The sequence below is a fragment of the Phalacrocorax carbo genome, chromosome 5 (genome assembly GCF_963921805.1).
Source record: "Phalacrocorax carbo chromosome 5, bPhaCar2.1, whole genome shotgun sequence".
Classification (NCBI taxonomy): domain Eukaryota; kingdom Metazoa; phylum Chordata; class Aves; order Suliformes; family Phalacrocoracidae; genus Phalacrocorax; species Phalacrocorax carbo.
Window position 1 is genome coordinate 27,798,595 of NC_087517.1, and position 18,153 is coordinate 27,816,747.

The following is an 18,153-nucleotide window of genomic DNA, read 5'->3' on the forward strand; positions in this document are numbered from 1 at the left end:
CATCTACCCTTCTTTTAAATACCTCCAGGGATGGAGACTCAACCACCTCCCTGGGCAGCCTGTTCCAATGTTTGACAACCCTTTCAGTTCTTTTTTCATTTTTCATTTTTCATTTCAGTTTTTCCTAATATCCAACCTAAACTTCCCCTGGCACAGCTTGAGGTGATTTCCTCTTGTCCTATCACTTGTTACTAGGGAGAAGAGTAGAAGAGTGAGAATTTCTGTAATGAATGAGTCAAGTCATTGATAGCCAAAAGCCAGACATAGGCAAATGGGTAAAAGCTTGCATAAGGATTGTGCTGGGGAGGGTGCAGGGAAAGCCTTCCTGCATGTGTATGGTCTCTCCTAGTTCCCTTGGCCATCTAGCACCTGATATCAGCCGGCGTTTTCTTCACAGACACTTTTCCAGTGACCTGGTGCAACTGTTACAGCCAGCATGCTGGCTTGGCAGAGCCATGTGTCCTCTAAACTTGCCCTTTCTACAGGGAAGTGAAGAAAGGGACCCTTGTCTCACCTGTGTGTCTCTACAGTAGCAGCTGTGATAAACCTTAAATTTTACATTGTTCCATGCTACTTAAGTCTGCACTTCGTTCCCTCATAGTAATACATAGTGTGGTTGAAAGAATGTAAACATACCTTCCTTCCCCTCCCTCAGCTTCTGTTCTGTCCCATCTTTTGCATTGTTTAAGGCCAAAATCTATTTAGGGTTGATTCCGTTACTGAAGTTGGTAATTTTGTTTTGTTTGGGGTTTTTTTGGTAGGTTTTTTATTTGTTTGTTTGTTTTTTATTTTGTTTTGAAGACTGAGTTCACCTCTCCCTTAAATAATGAACAACAATATCCTTTACCAAGTGGTAGAAGTATACTGTGACCAGAGTGTAATTCAAGCACGTGACTAGACATAGTTACACTGTCCTCCTTCTGGCAGGGACTGAGAAGTTGGGTGCTTTATTTACATTTTTCATTAAACTGTCAAAGAGTAATAATTAACAAATTAGAGTTTGTGTGAAGAGTGTGCAAAAGTATCGTAACATTTTCCGTAAGTTGGAAGAAACAAAGCTGTTTAAGGACCACACAATTAAAAGAAAGGAGGAATTTAGAAGGAGAAGCTGGTAACACGTAATGCTTGGTAGTATTTCCTTGACTACCTCAGAGTATCTTGGAGATCAATAACTGACTTCTTTAAAAGGAATTAGAGTCAGTCTTTCAAATCAGCAGGGCCTGATGAAACAGTAACTGTAAGCACTTAAACTGCCTTAAAGAAATTGCAAAGTAATAGATAGTTTCTTTTAGGAATCTGAGAACTGCAAATGACATTTCAGAAAACTGAAAAACTGTTGTAATGGTAAAGAGAATTCTGGGGTTGGAAACAAAATTTAATTTTACCGTGTCTTTAAATTTAAAGACTGAAGTATGTGATTTCCCATCCCCACTCCCACCCCTGCCCAGCCAAACATTTTAATACCACAGTAAAAATGAGGACATTCTGATTACTATACTTTCTTTTATTGTGTTTGGCTTTATGGCTTTTTGTTGGGTTAAAAAAAATTCATTAGAATTACCAATGTTTATACTTCAGCAAAACAAAAATAATGAGGAAAATAAAGGTCAGGGGAGGTAAAATAAAGTTTATCCACTTAAGCGTGATATTCTGTTGAATAACTAAAACCTAGGTGTTGACCTTTAAATGATAAATTGCCTTGTGCACCTATTTTAGCTTGAAATATGAAAAGCAAAAGCTGGCTCAATAAGAACCTGATTTCTAGACAGTTGTCTTCACAGGTGAAAGATTTAAGGCTCATTCTCATCTGATCCAAGATGATTTTCCCTGTATGCTGTGAAAATCAACAGTCATTCAGTAAATGCAAGAATAGCAGAATATGTTAACTGTCTTCCCTGTTTCAATTTAGCCATAATGTATTTTGGAAAGAGTCAGGATGACCTGTACAGCTACAGTTAAGGTGTTAGCCTTCAGTTTGCAATTCTGAGACTGGACGCCTGGACCAAAATGTGGTCGTGTTTCTTAAGAGCTGTGTCTGTGTACAGAAATACTCTGTTACATACATTCATTTCAAAAGCTGATGCAATGTTTTCTTATTACATAATCAAGCTTTTGCTCCAATTTGTTCCTGACATTTTTGAATGTGTATATCCACAATGCTCTAGGTGTGTGTATGTATATGGGCACATGCATATAAGTAGCACTACATTTCATTTTTCTGCAGTCCAGTTACAACAATAGTCAAAGACTAGCAATTGAATCCAGTGTTTCCATGTTGCGCTGTATGGACATTTGATAGGTTTTATTTGTATTACAATATGGATGCACTGAACAATTGTAGAATATGCAATAACAGAAGGTGTTTGCAATTTACTTTATTGGCTTTTAAATTATGGCAGATAATTGAGATCCTGGGAAGGAATTAGTGTCTCTGACACTTGTTTCTGCTTGCTGGAACCTACTGTTTGCATTGACCTTTTGCTTATATTTCAAAAATTTTCTGTTTTCATTGCTAACTTGCATGAGGTCTGAATGTCAGACTCACAAGAATTTGTGGTGATGACAGCTTTTTTACATCATGCTCCCTTTTTTTTTTTCCTTTATATAGCACTTCCAGTATTGAATAGTGCATTTCTAATTTACAGGATACTCTGTTGGAGCTGGACATTTTCTGACATCAGCCAGTACAGAAGTAATCGGAGGGGCTCCCCAACAGGAACAGACTGGTAAAGTAAGAGATTGTCTATACTATTGGTTTGAAGAATATACTCCCACATACCCACCCATGATTTTACAATTTAGATTAACATATTAAAGACAAGTATCAGATAGATATGATTTCTCATGGGGAGAAAAGTCAAAGAAGGGATGAGGGAAAATAGTCTAGATAACATCACTGTGAACTAGGGAGTTAAAGAAAGGTACAGGTAAGAATAGCTGTGCCTTGTAATATTGTGTGTTGCTTTGCTGATTCTCTAGCACATGCTGTAGAGAAAGCACAGGAACATTGTTGTGGTTTAGCCCCAGTCGCTTTGAGGTGCACCTGTTCCAGCATGGCCTTCTCCATGGGACACAATGCCTTCAGAGACATACCTGCTCCGGCATGGCCTTACCCATAGCCACAGTCCCTTCAGAAGTGAACCTGCTCCAACATGGCCTTGCCCATGGCTGCAGTCCCTCCAGGGGCATACCTGCTCTGTCAAGGGCTTATCCATAGCCACACACTTTGAGGTGCTCCATCATGAACTCATGCACAGCCACTGATGCTTCAAGGTGTACCTGCTGCAGCACAGGTTTATCTACAGCCACAGACACTTTGTGGTGTACCTTCTCAAGGCTGTCCAGTAGCAGCACAGAAGCAACGGCGATGCCCTGGCCATCTGCCAGCCCAGGCACGTGGCCGTTGCTGTTATCAAAATGTTCCCAGGCACAGCAGAGTAAGGTGATAAGTAGTACGGCAGTACAGCAAGAAACAAAAGCAAAAAGCAGCCGCTAAAAAGCACTAGACTTTAACATACAGTAAGGCAAGCGGAGAATCCTGCCGATTAATAGCTAAACAGCAATAACAGCTATAAATTCAGTCTAGCACATTCCAGTCAAATCTGTCGTTATCTCAAGCCTGTTGAGCTCCATGTCAGGTGCCAAAAAGGACTGTCATGATTTAGCCCCAGTCAGCAACCAAGCACCACGCAGCCGCTTGCTCACTCCCCCCACCCCAGAGGGGTGGGGGAGAGAATAAGGGCCAAAGTAAGAAAACTCATGGGTTGAGATAAGAACAGTTTAATGATTAAAATAAAACAGTAATATTATTATTAATAATATAATAAAAAGGAAAATAATGAGAGAGACAGGCGAAACCTTGGGAGGGGGGAAAAAAATGAACAAGTGATGCAACTGCTCACCACGTGCCAACCGACGATGCCGGTCCCTGAGCCACGATCGTTGCCTCCCCCGGCCAGCTCCCCCCAGTTAATATACTGGGCATGACGTCATATGGTATGGAATATCCTGTGGGTCAGTTTGGATCAGCTGTCTTGGCTGTGTCCCCTCCCCTCCCGTCTTCTTGTGCACCCGGCAGAGCATGAGAGGCTGGAAAAGTCCTTGACTAGTGTAAGCACTGCTCAGCAACAACTAAAACATCAGGGTGTTATCAACATAGTTCGTGTACTAAATCCAAAGCACAGCACTGTACCAGCTACAGTGAAGAAAATTAACTCTATCCCAGCTAAAACCATGACAAAAGTGTTTCAGATTACTGTTTGCTGAACTCCACTTATATTTTCTTTTTGTTTTAGGCGTACATTTTTAGCATTGAGAAGCAACTAAATATTCTATTTGAACTAAGGGGTAAAAAGGTAAGTCTTTCATACTACTTTTCTGCACTTTAGAACTTCTAGGATGTCTTGGTCAAAATCCAAAAATAATGTGATTTCTTGTTTGCGCACAGCTTGGTTCTTACTTTGGAGCTGCAGTTTGTGCTGTGGACCTGAATTCAGATGGCCTCTCAGACCTGCTAGTTGGTGCTCCAATGCAAAGTACCATCCGAGAAGAAGGAAGAGTTTATGTCTATATCAATTCAGGTTCTGTAAGTATTTTCTCTTAAAAACACATGGTAACACAGTCATTCTAGTATAGCAAGCTATGGAGTAGAGAATTCCTCTCTGTTTTCATACAGTATTTCAGGATATAGGAAAAACAACTCTAGAACGGCGATGACAATCCCAGCAGGACTGTGTAGCACACCTGCAAGGCTAGCTGTATAAACTGTAACGCATTGTTACTTACGCTAGTGTTAGAACTGAGGACAGACTCTTTTTGTTTCATAGTAACTTCAGGTGGTGACAGCCTGCCACTACAGCCTCTTTGCAAGCTCTCCTCCTTTACCGTGCTTACCACTGAACAGGCATGTGACAGCATCTTACTTTTAGCACTTCAGAAACAAGGAGTGAAAAATCTGCATGCAGATAGTGGTACCAGTCAGGAAAGAGACTTGTAGTCCTCAGTTTGGCAAATAAAGTAACTGGACAGATGATGCATTAGAATTATCTTCCTTTCACTCTTTTTAAGGATCAGAAGTGATAGTCACTATTTTTTGCGTGTGTTTTGAATTTGTCTGGCTTTGTAAATTTTATCTGTGTATCTTATTTCCCTTCCTTCCTCTTCACACTGATACATATTTATTCTCTTATGCTTGCAATTAGCATTTTCTTAACATGTTCTCCTCACAGAGAACTAAGTCACTCCAGGATAGCTACAAGTAACTAAGGAACACGCAATAGCTTTGAAGCAGCTACTGCTTCAACTGCAGTTTTTGCAGAGCAGTAAGCCCCTGTATTCTGTTATAAACTTGCTGCTGTTTACAGGTGTTTGCTATGGGAACACACTGCTGTTCTCTTTCTTAAACAACTTTCTTATTCTTTATTGTTCTCATACTAAATACTGTTAAATATCTTTGATAATGCTCACTTCTGCACCAAGGAATTCAGTAGGATTATATATTGGCATCCAAGGCAGTTTAAACATTTTGAGTAATATTCCAGGTCACCGGGAAGACGCTTTGTTGATGTGCCATTGACTCTGTTTTCCTTCAGGAAGCAAAGATGGTAGAACTGAACATAGAGCTCAGTGGGAGTGACTCATATGCTGCCAGGTTTGGAGAGTCCATAGCCAACCTAGGAGACATTGATGATGATGGTTTCGAAGGTAAGTATATAAAAACAAAACAAAAAAAAACCACCCCAAAAAAACCCCAAACCTTGTGTTTCATTCTCTCTGAGCAGTGCACTCTCACAATAAACAGGAGCATCACGGAAGTCTGAGAAGACTTTCCGTTGGTGACTTGACCTTTCTTTTCTAGGCCACTGATTTGAAATGTAGCTGTTTCACAGTCATTGATGTGTAATACCAAGAGAATAGGTTCTGCCATTTTCATAAAGAGCATGAGCATAAGTTGATAACATAGTCTGTAACTTTGGGTGCTGGACCTCAAGTGGAATCCCTAATCCTGTTTTAGACATCTGAGACAATGGTTGGGGAACAATTTGGCAATTTTGTAACATCATGAATAACATTTTGTAACATCGTAAATAAAAATTACACATTGATTCAAGATCTGCTTCTGTGTCAGCAGTAGGAAGTACTAGACACGTGGGGATGTTGAAAACAACCTGCACTCAAGCCCTCAGATGACTCATGAATTGCCTGGCGTGGGCTCCCAGTGGGGCTATGACATAGCCCTGGGACACAGGGAAGGACTTTGATATTCCATGGCCATGCCCCCATAGTGAATTTAAAATGTTAATGGGGCTCTGAGGGAGCTTTTTCTTCCTGTTGTATATACAAGAGGAGGTATTTCAGGCACATAAAGTGAAATGCCTAAACAGAAACTGAGAATATCCTCCCTTCCCCACTGCCCAGGCAGAAAGACCTTCTCTAAATATGATGAGGTATGGGCTCAAATTTCCCTTTATGTTGTTCAGGTGGAACCTGCTCAGAGGGGAGAGAGATTCAGTCTCCAGACTTGTGCCTAACTTCTGTAATAAGCATAAAAGTAATAGACATTGAAAAGAGAATGCGATGTGAAAGTTATAGATAAAAGGTATTTTAGTTAAAGAAAATGGATGAAAGGATGTAAGATGTGTTAAAACATCTAGAATGACTCTCATGACCTTCTATTTCCCTTCTGCTTCCACTCAGGCTGCCTGAAATATATTTGCTACAGAAAGCGCCCTGGTCTACTGCTCTCAGCTGCTTTCCTTCCAAAACTGTTCACTAGTTGTTTAGGTAGCCTGCAAAAAAACAGCCGACTGGGAGGCCTCCAGCTAGACTGAAGACAAGCAGAGGGGACCTGGCCCAGTGGCTTCATTCAATGAATGAAGTTTCATCACAGTTTCAAACAAATGGGAATGGCCAGTATTCCTGTCTGAAAAACTGGCATGCGCCCCCTCCAGCAGAAGGTTAGGCACAATAGGCTGTGTAGGGACAGGATAAAAATACGGCAGGTGTTTTCTACTATTCAAAAATTCCTAAACAGTTTCAGATTTTCTATCATCAAAAATTGGACTGTATGCAGGGAGCTAATATCCTTTGTGCAAAAACTGTCAGCTTTTTCTGGGCTGTATCTTTCTGAAGGAAGCCCACTTCTTTCTTCACGCTTCTGAATTACCCTTTTTGTTTGTAGTTACCATCCAAGGTTCTCCTTTCACTCTTCCTTTTGTCTTGTGTTCTTGGTTCTGTTCTGTAACCTGCAAAGCTTGGAACAATTATTCTCCTCTTAAAGGAGTATTTTTTTCCCCCTCCTTTAGTACCTGTTCCATTTCTCCTGTTTTGCATTACCTTCACAATTTTATACATAAGTTTCAGGTTTTGCCTCAAAGCATTTGCAAACTGCAAAGGAAAATGTAGGGCTGAGGAACAGAGAAGTAAAATCAAAATAATAGCAGCATAGCAAAGTAGATGTATGACATGGAATATAATGTAAAACGGGCATCCTAAAACTGCAGGGGGAAGCAGAGCAAACAAATGGATTAGCTTTTGAAGAGAGCAAAAACATTGAAAAGAAAAAGTGAAGGCAATATTGAGAGTGGCAGTAGGAAAAGAAATTTTGTAAGAAAAACAGCTGGAAGCAAAATATAAGGAGAAATTGGGTGTTAGAAACCATTTGTCTGTAGTTAGTAATAAAAGGCACAGCAGAGCCAACTTCTTCAATGATCTAAACCATCAGTATCAGCGCTGTGAAGACAATGGCATGCATGTTGGTGTAGAATCTGACCTCCGCAAGAAACATATGTGTAGTTTTAATTAGCACAACTTGGCTGTCCTATTTTCGTCTCACCAGTAGAGAGACACGATGTATTTTGTGTGTTTTAGTCACCAAAGTATGGATTCAATCAATATGGATTCAGTTAGAGAATTGTTCAGTAAAATCAAATCGTCAGAGCTTTGCTTTTCTTGTGAGTTTGGTTTGGTGCAGCATACAGTATTTTCAATTTGTAGATAGTTCAGTTTAGCTTATTTATGAATGAAAGTTCACAATTATTATTTAGTGAATTTCAAGATGGTGTAATTCATCTCCCCCTCCCTGCCTCCGTTTTTTGGTTAATAAGCTCTGGCTATTTGAGCCATGGGGCTTTTTGGTAAGGGCTGTTGAGAGTTGGTGGGTGTGTACGTTGGTTGGTTCATGTGTCAGCACACCCCTCTGGCATTAAACCATCTAGACGTAAAACATATCCCTTCGTACAAACCAGCTACCTTTATTTCCTTGTTAGATGCCCGTTCAAGCCTGTTATCAGCTGTTAAGGACATTTCACAGAAAAATAAATGGTTCATTTTGGGCAGCGTACTAAGCGCGTTTCTTGTGTTTCAGTGATTTAATCCATGTGGGAATAGAAAAGTGCAGAAAAATCATCATAATCCCATGAATACAAGGCTTCTTTTTTTTTTTAACAGACTTTGTCTTGAACAAAATGGCTCTATTTGGCCCAGAACCATAGTACTTAAGGCAAAGTCAAATTACTGAGCTGGTCTGTATTGTTTCTGTTTGCTATATATCTATCTTCAACACTTCTTCTAAATTCAGTCACATAAATTTGGTCTGGCATTGCATGCATCATGATTTGGATTTCTTCAAGTCTTCCTTGTTCATGTTTCCTAGTCAACTGAATATTGGTTAATGTTTTTTCCACAGATGTAGCAATTGGGGCTCCACAAGAAGATAACCTAAAAGGGGTTATTTATATATACAATGGCAGGGAAGATGGAATAACGCCATCATTTTCACAGGTATGCTTTTTCAATGAAAAATAATCAATTCAGAAATTAACCTTGTCTAAATTTGAGAGGGTTTTCCCTTCATTTAACACTTGAACTTCAGGCATTTTTTAGACTGTATGATTTCCAGTCATAATGTAAACTGTATATGAAAAAGAAATTGTTTTGGAGGCCTCAGACAGGATTTATGGGGTATAACATTTTCAGTCATTGAGGAATATTACTTTCAGAGGTATACTTTCACAGGTAAGCAGGTAACTGCCTTCAGCAGCAGGATGATTTTGCTAATAGTTTTAATCAGATATTGTAACTCAAAGATTAGCTTTCCAAGAATAATTTTCTCCTCTGTTTTTTTCCTCCTCAGAGAATACAAGGACATCAAATCACTAATTCTTTAAGCATGTTTGGACAATCTATAGCGAGTGGCATCGATGCAGATAATAACGGTTATCAAGGTGAATTAAACCATTTTGTTTATTTTTAATTTTTAAGAGTAGAGATTCATAGGGAAACACTTTATCATGCTACTCGTTACTTTTAATGGAAGCAAAATCTGTTACTAAGGCGACATGTCACATCCTGTATTTTGGGAAGCAAAAAAAAAAAGAGGTAAAGCTGAGGCCAAGCAGTCAGTTTTCACGGTCATCTAACTATTATTTAAGGGCTGAGGATGATGTAATAAGAAGATCATAGTGCACAAGAGGAAGAAAACCATAATTTTTATTTTTACGGCAGCCATCTCATCTGCTCATGTCATAGTGAGCTAGTTTGGGCACTGGAAGAATGTTTGTTGTCCAGACTAGTGTGCTAACCTAAAAATCTTACTACTCTTCACGTAGTCCATGTGTGAACAATATGCTAACCCGAGTCAGGGCTTACAGCACTGGATTAAGACTGTTGCGGAGTTCTTGTGGGTGTGACACAGAAGCGCCAATTCGGTGTAAAACAGCGTAGCTGGTTCTAAGTCTATACTCATTGTTTTAGATATGCTGTCAAAATATTTTTATATTATTCAGATAAGTGTTATACCAGGTCAGGGGTTGCCTGTCCTGCCCTTGTGGGTGTAAAATCATAAAGTTATAATGAACTGCATGTTTTATGCTCTGGCTACATCAACAGAAAAGTTATCTACGTTAATTTGTAATGCCGGGCAGCGAGGTAGTGTACAAGAAGTCTACGTTCAGGCCACCTGTTGTTTGCTGATTTGGGATTCACATCCTCTGACCCCCCATATCATTTAGACTTGTCTGACGCTTCACTTTTGCTGCCTCATTTGAGAGGTGTATATATATTGTGTATATTTCTTTCCTTATTGCACGAATAGTTTTTCAGTTAGTTTGGAACAAATTAAATAATTTTTTTCTATGTATCTCTATGCATAATTTCATACATGTAATATAGTTATATATAACTGAGTTGTTTATGTACGTTGTGTGTGTGTGTAGCAGTATTGAATATTTGGATTAAAAAGAAGGCAAGTAACTCCTATTTAGCTGAATTGTCCTTCAGTATCAGCCACTTAAAGGTGGAACAGAAATCAAATCACTGCATTACCAATATCTGCAAGTCCAGCAAATTAGCACACAGCGTTAATGGACAGTGGACAAGTCTTTGAGGAATCATCTTCTAGGCAGGGAATAACACCTTTGAATATGAGCATGTGCCTTGTAATAAATAAAGGGCAAATGGTGTTTTAATGCTGATCAGAGGTAAATGCGCTATAAAATGCTTGTACCTGAGAAGTAATTGCTGTTGACAAATTAGGCTTATTGATCTTTTTTTTTGTACAGATGTAGCTGTTGGTGCATTTCTCTCCAATTCTGCTGTGGTGCTGAGGTGAGATTGCTATATTTCAGTGCTTTTAAAGACCATAAAATTTAACTGTATTTTTAAATGCAATTTAAGAAAACTCAGTAGTATGTTTTAACCTCGTGATATTCTTCTTGCTGTCTGGAACTTCAGTCATTGGGCTCTAGAATGCTCTCCAACCGAAACATCTAAGTAAACACCTTGAAGAAAAAGAAGATTTTGTTCTGAAACTTCTTGAGGCAACAAATAATGTACATACAAGTATTTGGATTCTAAAAATGCAGATAGCTCAAAAAATTATAATTATGAAATATAAAAATAGAATGTCAGAGATTGTTAGATTCTGCAAGCTATTTCTGAAGTGTTTTGCGAACATTAACTCTTTTCTATTCTTAGAACAAAACCAGTGATAATTGTTGAAGCTTCTTTAAAACATCCTAATTCAATAAATCGAACTAATTTAAACTGCATGGAAAATGAGCAGCCTGCTGTCTGTATGGATTTGAAGATATGCTTTACCTATACAGGACGAGAGGTGCCTGGTTATACTGGTAAGCTACTCAGCAAAAACTCCAGTGTATGTGTTCATTTTAAATGCACCTATTTACAGAATAATGCTGTTCGTATTTAGTGGACCATTAATCCGAGTTCACTATAAAATGAAAAATTAAAAACACGGATACCTTTTTTAGCTCATAATTACCCAATAACATCGAGCCGTTACACTTTCATTCAATTTAGAGTAACAGCACATCCCTACTAGGACTACCAGAGTTACATGGCCTAGAAGAGACAGTGATGTTAAAAAGGTGAGATATTGTGGAGATGAAGGTAGAGCTCCAAGTTGTCTATTGCATCAACGACATTGTCTAAAGTTTTGATGGCAACTGGTTTAGACAAACAAATTTAGCTAGCTAGCTGGGTTGTGACACTAAAGACTTCAGCTGGGGCTGTGCACAACCATTTAGTAATATTTTCACATGGGTTTTGCAGTGGTACTAAAAGAGTACCATCGTAGACAGGCTAATTCCAGTACCTGAATTAACTTACCTACCAGTGGTGTGATTAGATTCGCGCTCATACTTCTGAACTACATTGTAATGATGCCATTTCAAATGGTCCCTTTCGTAGCGTCATAATAACTAGATCCGTCATTTAGATAGGTTTTTGAATGAGATAGTATGTCGTTAGCATTCACAAAGAAATAGCATTCACTTATTCTGTGAACACTTTCTTTTACATAGCTGCCCAGGGACCGTATTCTGTTTTGCACAGGGCCCAACGGGGGGGGCCTGTCAAGTTTGTCTGAACTTCCCACATGCAAATGTCTGGGCTGTTGCTTTGCAATTAGGTAGGGAATTAATGGTGGGTGAATATCTTCTCTTAATGTAGAATCAAATAGATTATTCAGCCTGATATTCAGATGTCCTCCAAAAGCAGTCCTCCCAGACATGGACCAGACCATATAGGACTGCTGGAGGATGCAGTCTTCCACTTAGCAATAAGGAAAAGACATTCCCTTCATAAAGCAGCTCGAGCACCTGATCGAACCATTATGGAACATTATGTGAAAGAGAGGGAGTCCCATAAAAATTACTGAAAAATATATCTTGTATTATATTTGATAGAATGCATATTTTGCTTCTGGCAAAAACCTGTAGTGCTTGAAGCAATATCTGTTGGAGGGAATATTCATGGTGAACTTACTTAAAATAATTTACTGGATAAATTTGACTGTATTGCCTGTGTGCTTTTAACCGACCTGCCACATGCTATTTGTAAACTGCAAACAGCCCTGCAAATACATGGTATATAAAATAAAATTGCTTAAATCATCTGTATGAGAATATACAATATCCTGTAGGAACTCATTACAAAGAACATATCCAAGGATGAACAGTAAAGCTTCAAGTTCAGATCTCTCAAAATTCATATTTGTTGTGAAAGATGAGCAGTCAGACTGGATTACCGTTGCTGGATTTGGGCATAAGACTTTTCGACTTAAATTGAAAAGACTAGAGGAAATTCTAGATATCCTAACTCAAATTTTGGCAGAGATTAAGAAGTAATAATCAGTAATGCTCTGAAACTTATTTGCAATTTGTTATCATAGCAATTCATGCTAAATTAAATAGAAAAAAATGTGAAGTTAAACAATATTTGTCGGTGTCTGTTGGCTTATCTGTTTGTTGGAAATTAATGTCAGCCTTGTAAGTAACTGAAGCAGGTTTTCTTTAAATAGATTCGGATAAAAAACTATAATTTGACAAAACTATCCCTGATGTGAAAGCATGTATCGGGGATCAGTCATGATGCAATCAACTTTCAGAGGACTAGAAGCTTTAGTTAGGTATGGATTTATGTCAGTGAATTTTTAAGCGGAGCCTTTCAGAATGGATATTATGAAACATACTGAAGGCAGTGAGTCAGGAGATGTAATTTCTATCATAAATTCATGAAAATTACAACACAAACTTTTTATAACTCTTATTTTGCAGTACTGCTGTATAATCTGAGTGTTGACACGAACAGAAAAGTGGACACACAAGCAAGATTTTATTTTTCCTCCAATGGAACATCTGATACAATCTCAGGAAATGTAAAGATTTACAGCAAGAATATGGCCTGCAAAGATCATCCAGCATTTATGAAGGTAATGTAATTTTCAATATGTATTGCCCTGTAAATCCTTTGTTCTCCTTTGAAAAGAACACCTGCTGCTAAAGAACCTATTTTGTTTACAATTGCGTCACACCATTTTGGAAGTAAAGTATTTGTGTTTGTAACTTCCACAGTTAATGTATTTTAATTCTGGTGCTTCTCAGATTTCTGTGGGGAAGTCAGGGGGTCTTCCATCTCTTATGTCAGTGAGAACTGATATTTTTTTCACCCTTTTTTATGAATGACAGATCATAGACTGAGGCCGGTTTGAAGTAACAAAGAAGACAGGGTATAACATACATTTTCTGCTGAACATTTCTGATGGAACTTTCCTATGTACTCCTTAATGCAAAATCTTCAGACTTGTAAATACACAGAGAAAATTTTTATTCTATTTTGTCATTTCTAACTATTTCAAAGAACACTTGTATGGTCTTGTTCCCCTTTTTACTGTGAGTAGATGAGGTAGTACCACTCAATAAGAAAAGAACCCATTCCTGATCCATAGAAAGTGAAATGAAGATGATGGCTAGAAGAGAGTCTGTAGTTTGAGGTTTATAGTGTGGTCTCTTCCATGAATTTGTTGAAAGGAGCCAAAGGCTAGCAGGGCATGAAGAAGAACAGTTGCTTGGAATTGTTTGACTTTTCCCTGCAAGGGATGCAGCACTCACCAAGGGAATTACTTGGAGAATCAAGAGGTGGAAACAGGGTAGGAAAAGGACTTAGAGCAGTTTCATGGATTAATCTAGAGCTGAACAATATGAAGAACATGCACTGTGCTGATGAAATGATCTCTCTCTAGTCTGCTCACAAAACTGAAGGCTGCACAGATATGTTTTTCTCCTGGACATATCAACCTGAATCCGGGACCAGATTAGTAGTGAGTGTGGTTACAGTTCTCTGTCTGTGAAGATGTAGAGACAACTTTGTTGTAGAATGAATCTGCTGGTACAAGTGCTTCAGAGGAGAAGCTGCAGAGGTAGAAGTGCTGCCAGGGCAAGTGGGCGTTCAGCATGAGGCTGCTGGAGGCCTGCAAGGTGTCAGCTAGTGAGGGAGGCCTGTACCAACACCAGCAATAGAGATGGTACCAGGCAGGAGGAAGTTGTCTGTTGGATCCTCCAGAAGTGGAGTTTGATCCAACGGCAAACATCCTTGGAAATGGAGCGTGGTACTGACTCAGAGATAAGTTAGGAAGAATCTAGTCAGTAAGATCCTAACTACAATAGCAGTCTCAAAGTCACTGTTGCCCTGGAGGAAATGAACTGTTGTATTCATGCTTGATGTATCCCTCTGAAGGGTGAATGAGGGACCTGTCTTGAAAGTAAAATCTGCAGTCAGGACAAGGATAAGATATTTTTAAGGCTATTCGCTGGACAAGAAAGAATAAAAGTGATTCAGTCTGTCAAACAACCGAGATGCTTGCCTATTCCAACAAAATTTTTTGAGAATAAATGGGAAGAACTTGAAGTCCTAAACCACAATCAAATGATAAAAACTAGGGGACACAGAGAAACCATGTTTTATTAAACTCAGAAAAAAACAGACTTATCTCCTGTAAGACCTCATCTAAGGGGAAGAAGAATTCTTTAAAGAAATACTAAGGACAGGGAATACTTAGATGTAAGGCGAAACAAGGGTAATAAAATAATGGACTATTTTGCCTAGCCTTTTCTTTAAAATCCTTAGGGTATCAATTCTGTGACCTTTTGAAACAAACATCTATTAGGATGACTGGTGCAGTTGATCCTGCACAGCGGCTGGGAAATAGACTTTATTTTCTACAGCTACAAAAAAACCTGCAGGGAAAAAGTCTTCCATGTATTTTTCTTCTTCCTTCCCTTTACTTATTTTATGTTTATGACACCATTAGAAGCCAATTCTTCACGATAAAGCTTCGGGGTAGAAAGGAAAGCTTATGTTATCTACTGGAAAATTGCCCAGATGCATCTCAACTGGTAGTTGCACCTAAGTGAATGTTACTTACAGGAGCAGTGGCAAATTGCCACTTACTTATAAGAGTTTTGTAAGCTAAGAGAGATTTCACTGACAGCCGACCTTGTACAGATTGCAGTACCAGCATCAGCAGGTATTTGTGTAGGAGGAAGGATATGATTTGGCTCATCACTTCCTATAGTCTATCATTAGTATTTTTTCCTCCATATAATTCAATTTTCTTTTTACTTCTTAATTAATAGCATTATAAGCATCTCCTTCCACCCACTGAGGTTTCTGTACTTGTATGAAGCTCCTAAAGTTAAGTAAGTGTGAATGTCTGTCAAGTACAGTCCTTGCAAGAGACGATGTACGTTTTATGTATTTTGAGTAAAGACTAATTAATAGCTAATTAGTATAATGGCAGTAATATAAAGCAGATGCAGAGAAGACCTTGTGGAAAATTATTATGAATTAGATAATATGTGATTTGGCCAAAGCAGGCTTGCAGATAAGAATTAAAGTGGTGGCCATGTGGAGGGACAATCAGTGTCTGTCTATCTCCTACACTTAGGGAATAATTTAATCAGGTTTGCTATTGTTAGTACTCGGTGTTTCAAGCTGTTCAGTTTTCACAAGTAGGTAGTTTGGGCTCTGATCTGCAACATTCCTACACAGTCAAGGCTTCATGTACAAAATGGTCATTTACTGAGGAGCTGAATCTTTTCAATACAGAATAGGAAATAAAGAGGTAGAAAAACAAAATGCAGCCATGACCTGATTTAGTGCTACTGTGGGATTTGAAATCCTTTTGATTTCATACAGAAGTATCCATGGGTTTTGTCTGGCATTATCCCACTAGTTAACTTTGTCCATTTTAGCCAACTTTTGCCTGTTTTTCTGTTTGGGCAGTCCAGCATTTCATACGTGTGTAAGGCGGTATTATTGACAGAAATGGGTCCACTATTCAATAAGGCTTCTTTTAACAAAAGAATCTTCCATTCTGAGATGCCTGATGCTGTCGTTGAATGTATAATGCTCTTCTGTCTTTCTGATTACCTCTTTCAGCAGCTAAGATGTCTGGAAAAGTATATGAGCCATATGGCACATGAAATAATTTTACATTTAAAAAATAAGTGTTCCTCTTTAAGTTAGTTCTAGGGAGCCTTATAATCTTTAAAACATAAGCATACATGTCTTGTCTTATATGATTAACTCATTAGGTTTCCAATTTTCATAGAAAGATGTAAGGGATATCTTGACTCCTGTACATGTTGAAGCAAGTTATCGTCTGGGGCATCATATTCTACAGAAAAGAAATGCTCAAGAATTTTCACCACTTCAACCTGTTCTTCAACGGAGGAAAGAAAAAGATATTATAAAAAGCAAGGTTAGTGCATGAGTTCTCTTTTCTCAAATGCAGTAAATAGATATTCACATTTCAATCTTTAGTTAAAAAAAGCTTTTCATGTCCACAGCATGTGAAGGAATGCATTTTCCAGACCAGCACCTAGTGCCTTGTCCTTAATTAATAAACTAGCATGCTAAAAAATGCCTAATTTTTTGCTTAAAGGAAAAATCTTTGCAGAACTGGTACACAATTTGTATTATGATTAAAAAAAGAAGAGGTATATGCAGAGAACTTGCAAGAACATATAATGTTATATACCTGAGAACGCTCAGGTATGAAATTCATTCTCTGAAACATTAATTCTTTTTCAGCTACACAGGATGAGTCACTTTCCAGTATAAAATTGTTCTTTAAAATTAATTCTGTGTTAAATACATGATGTCGCATTAGTATTAATCTTGAAGTGTTTCAATGATGTTACTGAAATGTTAGCTCTGTGAAGGTATTGCAGGTTTTCAAATACAAAGTCTGTGGGGGAAGAAAAGTGTATTCTGTATCCTTAAATGAGGATGAAATTAACTTTTTTCCCCAAAAAAACTTACTAAGAGTTAATAGACTTTGACTTAAGCACAAGTCAGGATGCTCTGAATTTTTAACTACCAAATGGTCATAAACATATTATGACCTTTCACAAACAGTAAGCTTCATGTAATTCAGATATAGTTGACTATCAGAACTCTGAGATATATAAAATCTCCTTTTAAATGGCTTTTCCTTTTCATCTTAATTCAAAATTTTGTTCTGGAAACCACAGAGTTAGAGAGAAGGAGGGAGTTGCTGACTATAGTGACATAAATGTGCTCTATAGCCTAGCGATAACCAAGGCACGGACTCATGCAACTCATGGCGTCTCTAGTCTCATCAGACTTTACTAACAGTGTGATAAGTAAAGTTTGTGCAATGAAACTCTCTTGTAAAAGTTGATGTGCTATATCATAGGAGAGACTGCAGAGACCTCGGTTCTGGATCCTGTAAAACACACTGTCCTTTTTACATACTACTTTTAAAAAATCAGCTGAACGTACACCCACTGGTTTAACTGTGAGAGACTGAGCCTGGAAAGCCTCTCTGTTGTTATTCTGGGTGCGCAGAATGTCTCTGGGAAATGGCAAATCAGAGCCTATTGAATTGTTTCTGGGCGAAAGAGCTATTAGCCAATTCCAGATAGCTGGTGACAAGGTGATAGGTTTCTTTCTTTGGAAATACTTTTACTTACTGTAAAATGCACACTATTCTAAAGTGGGCTTTTTCTTTTTTAATTATTTGTTCTTTATAGTTTGTTTTTGCAAGATTTTGCTCCCAAGAAAATTGTTCTGCTGACTTGAGAGTTTCTGGAAAAGTTGCTTTTCCAAAGTAAGTATAATATGGCTTTCTTTTTTTTTTTTTTTCCTGAAAGAGGTTCAATAAGATTTTATCTAAATTATTCCTTAATCATTTGTACATGAAGATGATTAATTTGCAAAAGTAGATGATGGACTCCGTGAGAAAATATAAGTAAAACTGTGTTTAGCTGAAGAATATTTTCAAATCATAAATCTTCCAGAAAATGTAATAGAAATGTATATAATTGA

The 18,153-nt window shown here is 38.1% G+C and overlaps 1 protein-coding gene across 1 annotated transcript in view; it reads left to right on the forward strand.

Annotated features, from left to right (window-relative positions):
• The window catches only part of ITGA4 (integrin subunit alpha 4), a 39,867-nt gene that overhangs the window by 11,924 nt on the left and 9,790 nt on the right, over positions 1-18,153 (forward strand). The window contains exons 7-17 of the mRNA XM_064451744.1: positions 2,646-2,731; positions 4,296-4,355; positions 4,448-4,585; positions 5,592-5,703; positions 8,687-8,781; positions 9,134-9,224; positions 10,560-10,605; positions 10,975-11,129; positions 13,077-13,231; positions 16,412-16,561; positions 17,859-17,935. Coding sequence (XP_064307814.1) covers positions 2,646-2,731; positions 4,296-4,355; positions 4,448-4,585; positions 5,592-5,703; positions 8,687-8,781; positions 9,134-9,224; positions 10,560-10,605; positions 10,975-11,129; positions 13,077-13,231; positions 16,412-16,561; positions 17,859-17,935 — 1,165 coding nt within the window. The remainder of the gene's footprint in view (positions 1-2,645; positions 2,732-4,295; positions 4,356-4,447; positions 4,586-5,591; positions 5,704-8,686; positions 8,782-9,133; positions 9,225-10,559; positions 10,606-10,974; positions 11,130-13,076; positions 13,232-16,411; positions 16,562-17,858; positions 17,936-18,153) is intronic.